Here is a 6975-nt window from a genome sequence, read left to right as displayed (position 1 = left end):
AACAAGGCTAAAGATTTTCAGTCATGTAACAGTGATATTTACTTTGATAGAGTAAAAGGGAAAACAGGCGAGTGCGTCGGGGTCTCAAACCCGATAGTGCCCAATGTCAGGTTTAAAGTTTTTCATTCTTTCTTTCCTTGTCATCCCTTCATTTTGCTACCATTTCGGAAACTTTCCTGCTACCACACACAGGCTGCAAGAAAGGGAAGGTTTAAAATTAAAAAACAAAATGACAACAGAAAATAGTTTCACATCTGTGTTACAGTTCATAAAGAGTTACGGAGAAGCCACGTTGTAGTAGATTGCTTGTTTTTTAGTTTGAGTTTTTTGTCTTTGCTTTCTTCAGTGTCACACGCTTCTCCTCTCTTCTGATTCGTTGGCATTGAAGTGAAGGAGCTTGACGCTCTTTGCTAAGTGCTATGATAAACCACCTCTTTTTATAAACCAGTTCTATATTTGTTCCATACTTTTTTGTACCAAATACAACAATGGAAAGAAAAAAATGCATTGTTTCGTCTTGTGGATAGATAAGGAACATGTCTCGTTTTGGTATAATGCCCCTACACCCCCTTCCTTACCCCTGTACCCCTCTAGTCAGTCATTGTTGTATGAGGCTGGATTAGAAAGACTTAGTCAGAGAATGAATAAGAAGTGCTTGTTGTATATCCTTGTTTCAAGGATAAGTCAGTCCAGCCAGCTCACACACACTCAGGAGGGTTGGGGTTGGGGGGGTTGGGAGGGGGGGGGGGGGGTATAGAGTCCTTGCTGTTTTTGATTTTGTCTCCACTCTTGAAAGAGGTTCGTGAGAGAAACCTTTTGAGTACTTGGGGTGGACGGTAGTAGATAGTAGTCTGTGGCTTATATTGCACGTCACTTGAAATGGTGTGAAGAAGAGACTAGTGGACCACGGTTATGACTGATGTCTTCCACAGTCACAGAAAAGGGGGAACCAGACCGCAAGTTCATCCTTAAACGAGTTGAGGTGCATTTCAAAATAAGTGTTTTATGAGTTCCATAGAGCAGTGGTTACTAGACTTCAACAAGACGGTCATACACACATGTAAACACACGCCCCAGGAAAGATTGACACATTGGAGTAATATTTCTCTCCGCTTATTTTGCGATGGTTCGGGGAAACAAAACTCCTCCATGACAAAATGGCTTTAAAATGAACAAGGCGAATAACTTTTGCGTTTGCATCATCAATCCCTTTAAGAGGGTGGGGACTGAATAATATGCTTGTGACCGCCGAGGCTTCCAGTTGCGAGCTGCTGTGGCCTCAGTCTCTTACAAGCACATTGTCTCCCCTCGGTTTTCGCTGGCTCAGAAATGAGTGTGCAATTCTCAGTACGTTTTCTTCAGTAAGTACGGAGTGAGTGAATCAGTGAATAAAGGAGGGGAACCAGGCCAGGCGGGAGGTTAAGGCTAGTATTTAGTGCTGAGAAAAAACAAACGAGAGAAATTCCAGACTGGTAGAAAGTTCTGGAACCTTTCCGACAGGAAGGGGATGGGCTTTGGGAATGATGTGTATCTATGGTTTCTCTGAGGTGTGGATTGACTGCTGCCAGGCAGCAAGGGAATATGGGAGTTTTGAAGATGGCAGCTCGTTGTTTGTAGCAGTTCGTCTAAAATACACATTTCAAACTAGAAATAGTTCTCAGAGTAAAGTTAATTAGTTCAAATGTTTCTCTTTCCTTTGTTGGTTGAGTCAAAGGCATACTCCAGCTTTTCCAAAAGTCAAAACTTAAAACACTAACCCAAGCCTCTCGCCGAACAAATCCAAAATGAAATGACGTTTTCTAAACAAAAAAAAGGAAGAAGAGGGTGAGCAGCGTGGACACAGAAGAGTCGCCTCGTCCTCCTCAAGTCTGTCCCTCAATCATCCCACCCACACTGATTATCACCACGTTGATTTGCTTGGTTTTTGCTCCTCTGACTGTATACATGTGTATATGTATATGTGTAGTACTGTGTAGTATTCCTGTGTAGTAATCCATTCCTCCTTTTTCTAGCATGGAGCTCCGTGACGTGGTCCTACATGGACTCCCCGCTCAGCAGGTCCCCAGGCAGCAGCGTGTTGATTGGAGTAGGACTCCCCATGACCCGCCCCTCCTCTCCGCTGGGCGGTCCCCATAGGCTGGAGTATTGGGGCACGCCCCCCCACAGCAGGTCTCCGCTTGTCTTGGCTCCACCTCCTCCCATGCCGCCACCAGAGTTCCAGTGGGGGTGGCCAATGGGGTGCGAGGACCTGGGCCCGGAACCGCCCATCCGTGTCTGATTGACGCCTGGGTCAGCCTGCCAGCTGGTGGTTGAGGCTAGCTGCTGGCCCTGTGCAAAGAAGCGCTGGACCTCTTCCTCCCCAGCAAACTCTGCCAGGATGGTGGTGTTACCCAGAACGCACCTGGACAGGAAGAGAGAGAGACACAGAGGAGTGTTAGTTAGTTAGCCTCGTTGAAGTGGCCATTCTCATACACTACTTGTGATGCTATAGATACTGTTCTTTACCCTTTGTGGATGCAGGCCGGGCACCCACTAAAAGATGTCTAAGTTCACATTTTTCCAAATTCTAAGCTTTACAAGTTCTAAGCTTTACAAGTTCTCCCAGTTCTAAGTTCTTTCACACCTGACAGTTCACATGACATAAGTGTTTCTGCCTACGAGCAGTGAGAGGGGCAGGAAAGCTGCCAACAACTACATCTCCATACATGTGCAGGGACTTCTGGGCCTTGGCGGCCTCCTCCTTGGAGCTGTAGCGCACTAGTGCGTTGCCCTGGGTCAGGTTGAGGTGGAATGTGATGAGGGGGCCATGCTGCATGCATAGCGTCCGCAGGGTGGAGCCGTCTATCTGGGGGGTGAGGTTCCTCAGGACCAGCCAGCTACTGGTCCTGTTGGAGCTGTCTGTACTCCATGTGGTAGCTGCTATAAGGAGGACAGAGGGAGAAAGAGAGAGAGTGGGAGAGGGAGATAGAGAGGGAGGAAAGAGCAAAATAAATCTAAAATGCAGAATTGCTCTATATCTAACACCATGATGGCACAATGTCAGAAATGAATTCTCCAAGGAGCCAGGAAAGATGGGTGGCGTATTCTAAGCAGTAAGCTCTGTAGTTTAGGTAAACCACAGTGTCAGTTGATCGAGAGAGAGGTGTGTTCAACCACAACAAGGCATTCTCGGGGCGTTGTCTAGCCCGCCTGGGCTGTACCAAAACGGCTCCTAGTCTCTGCCTGCCAGGCTACAACATACACATCTAGAACCTGACCTTTGGTCTGCATCACAACAACATACACCTCTAGAACCTGACCTTTGGTCTGCATCACAACAACATACACCTCTAGAACCTGACCTTTGGTCTGTATCACAACAACATACACCTCTAGAACCTGACCTTTGGTCTGTATCACAACAACATACACCTCTAGAACCTGACTTTTGGTCTGTATCACAACATACACCTCTAGAACCTGACCTTTGGTCATCTTCTACTCTAACGCAACATTTATGAGGGCTGCAGCTTTTTATGGCAGGCACAATAAATAGACTACATTGTTTGGAGAGTAAGACAGATGTTACATGAACTTCATAACTGATCAACTGCACATGCACTGGTTGGACCAAAACCCATTCAGTCAATTCATTTATCCAGTCAGTCAGCAAGTCCCCATCCAGTTACTGAACAATTAATCAAATGGCCACCAAGACTATTTACATTGAAACCCCCCTCCCTTTGTTTTTACACTGCTGCTACTCGCTGTTGATTATCTATGCATAGTCACTTTACCCCTACTAACATGTACAAATTACCTCTACTAACCTGTACCCCCGCACATTGACTCGGTACCGGTACCCCCTGTATATATAGCCTCATTATTGTTATTTTATTGTGTTACTTTAAAAAAATATATATTTCTTTTTTACTTTATTTAGTAAATATTTTCTTAACTCCATTTTCTTAAAACTGCATTGTTGGTTAAAGGCTTGTACGTAAGCATTTCACGGTAAGGTCTATACCCGTTGTATTTGGCGCATGTGACAAATAAAATTTGATTTGATTTTGATTTATTTACCTGAAGAGTAGGAGCTGCTCCAGCCTTGGGCTAGGCCCAAGGAGTTGCCTCCCCAGGTGGAGGAGGGCTTGGTGGGGTTGGTGAGGCCCGGAGGGGGCCGGGTAGGGGCGGCTGTGTTACTGCGGGGCCCCTGGGGGACCTTCCACAGCTCGTGGGACAGAGAGACCTGAGAGGGGTGGGAGATGGGCCCTGGGGACCAGGTGGACTTCATGTCCGACAGTTTACCTGAAAGAGAGATAAGAAAAAAAACACATTGATTGGTTGGCAACAATTGGAGATACTTGGCATTCTTCTATCAACAACACACAGGGAACTAAACAACCCAAAACACTAGTCAGAATAATACCCTGGTAGAGGGGTTGTTGACTGTAGAGCATAGCAGAGCATTCATTCTGCTTTTCCTGTATGTGTTTAACCAAAAACTGAGGTAAACACAGCTAGGATTCACTTCACACACACACACAGTCCCAGACCACACTGAAATGACTACAGTAGATCACAGGGTCAGTCTCAGTCCATGCCTCACAGTATGGGACAGATCAGGCCAGGAACACAGATAGACCCCTTACTAGAACTATAGTAAGATATAGTATATAAACCCTCCTCCCAGTTCCCCCCTATTCTCTCCTCTCCCCCCATGCTACACACAGGGCTGGGGATACACCAACACCACCAGAGGGAAGATGTATGACGGGTACAACTAAAGAGGGAGGGGCACACAAAACGGATGCGACGGTAAGGATGGGGTCCTCCTCTGGACCAGGTACTGTGCCACCAGAGACAGGGCTGGGAGGAGGAAAGGGGAGGGTTGGGACAAGCATCAACACTGATGGGGGGCAGGGGGACAAACTAGCTCAAAGCGGAAGTCACCCCTACCCACAGATCTAGGACCAGATTATTTTATCACCTGATCCTAAACATAACCACTCAGAATACGGTACGATATAAGATTTGACCCTGTATCAGTGGTTAGAGGCGACTTCCGCCCACTCCGACAAACTGTGTACCTGGGACGTCCGTTTCCGGGGACGATAGACTGAACGAGCTAGAGTACGCACTGACTGGCCAATCGGTGGAGGGGGGCAGGGCCTCATTCTGAGATGAGGTGGGGGAGGAGCCTATGGGGGCATTGCGCCCAGCAAAACAAAAACAGAAGAAGAAGGGATTGGGAGAAAAAGAGAATCTAATAAAGAAACAGAATAAATGAAAGTGGATGACTGAATAGCTGTGGTGCTCTGTGGCTGTGTGATATGGGAGAGTTCAAAGAGTTGGGAATAAGATGACCTAGTAGTGTAGATATACAGTGAGGGAAAAAAGTATTTGATCCCCTGCTGATTTTGTACATTTGCCCACTGACAAAGACATGATCAGTCTATAATTTTAATGGTAGGTTTATTTGAACAGTGAGAGACAGAATAACAACAAAAGAATCCAGAAAAACACATGTCAAAAATGTTATAAATTGATTTGCATTTTAAATAAGTATTTGACCCCTCTGCAAAACATGACTTAGTACTTGGTGGCAAAACCCTTGTTGGCAATCAGAGGTCAGACGTTTCTTGTAGTTGGCCACCAGGTTTGCACACATCTCAGGAGGGATTTTGTCCCACTCCTCTTTGCAGATCTTCTCCAAGTCATTAAGGTTTCGAGGCTGACGTTTGGCAACTCGAACCTTCAGCTCCCTCCACAGATTTTCTATGGGATTAAGGTCTGGAGACTGGCTAGGCCACTCCAGGTCCTTAATGTGCTTCTTCTTGAGCCACTCCTTTGTTGCCTTGGCCGTGTGTTTTGGGTCATTGTCATGCTGGAATACCCATCCACGACCCATTTTCAAGGCACTGGCTGAGGGAAGGTGGTTCTCACCCAATATTTGACGGTACATGGCGCCGTCCATCGTCCCTTTGATGCGGTGAAGTTGCCCTGTCCCCTTACCAGAAAAACACCCCCAAAGCATAATGTTTCCACCTCCATGGTTGACGGTGGGGATGGTGTTCTTGGGGTCATAGGCAGCATTCCTCCTCCTCCAAACACAGCGAGTTGAGTTGATGCCAAAGAGCTCGATTTTGGTCTCATCTGACCACAACACTTTCACCCAGTTCTCCTCTGAATCATTCAGATGTTCATTGGCAAACTTCAGACGGGCATGTATATGTGCTTTCTTGAGCAGGGGGACCTTGCGGGCGCTGCAGGATTTCAGTCCTTCACGGCCTAGTGTGTTACCAATTGTTTTCTTGGTGACTATGGTCCCAGCTGCCTTGAGATCATTGACAAGATCCTCCCATGTAGTTCTGGGCTGATTCCTCACCGTTCTCATGATCATTGCAACTCCACGAGGTGAGATCTTGCATGGAGCCCCAGGCCGAGGGAGATTGACAGTTATTTTGTGTTTCTTCCATTTGCGAATAATCGCACCAACTGTTGTCACCTTCTCACCAAGCTGCTTGGCGATGGTCTTGTAGCCCATTCCAGCCTTGTGTAGGTCTACAATCTTGTCCCTGACATCCTCTGAGAGCTCTTTGGTCTTGGCCATGGTGGAGAGTTTGGAATCTGATTGATTGATTGCTTCTGTGGACAGGTGTCTTTTATGCAGGTAACAAGCTGAGATTAGGAGCACTCCCTTTAAGAGTGTGCTCCTAATCTCTACTCGTTACCTGTATAAAAGACACCTGGGAGCCAGAAATCTTTCTGATTGAGAGGGGGTCAAATACTTATTTCCCTCATTAAAATACAAATCAATTTATAAAAAAAAATCTGGATTTTTTTGTTGTTATTCTGTCTCTCACTGTTGAAATAAACCTACCATTAAAATTATAGACTGATAATTTATTTGTCAGTGGGCAAACGTACAAAATCAGCAGGGGATCAAATACTTTTTTCCCTCACTGTACGAGTGTCAACAGATTGTACATGCAG

At 46.2% G+C, this 6975-nt stretch overlaps 1 protein-coding gene across 1 annotated transcript in view; it reads right to left on the bottom strand.

Moving 5' to 3' along the window:
- Nucleotides 1-754: 754 nt before the first annotated feature.
- The window catches only part of LOC311103433 (trinucleotide repeat-containing gene 6C protein-like), a 71605-nt gene continuing 65384 nt past the window's right edge, over nt 755-6975 (bottom strand). The window contains exons 18-20 of the mRNA XM_084144999.1: nt 4063-4287; nt 2706-2919; nt 755-2401 (exon numbers count right to left, since the gene is read on the bottom strand). Coding sequence (XP_084001125.1) covers nt 2035-2401; nt 2706-2919; nt 4063-4287 — 806 coding nt within the window. The 3' untranslated portion in view covers nt 755-2034. The remainder of the gene's footprint in view (nt 2402-2705; nt 2920-4062; nt 4288-6975) is intronic.

This window comes from Coregonus lavaretus (assembly GCF_964263955.1).
Source record: "Coregonus lavaretus genome assembly, chromosome: 28".
Taxonomy (NCBI): domain Eukaryota; kingdom Metazoa; phylum Chordata; class Actinopteri; order Salmoniformes; family Salmonidae; genus Coregonus; species Coregonus lavaretus.
The sequence above is the reverse complement of the archived record's forward strand: the minus strand, read 5'-3'. Positions and strand labels throughout refer to the sequence as shown.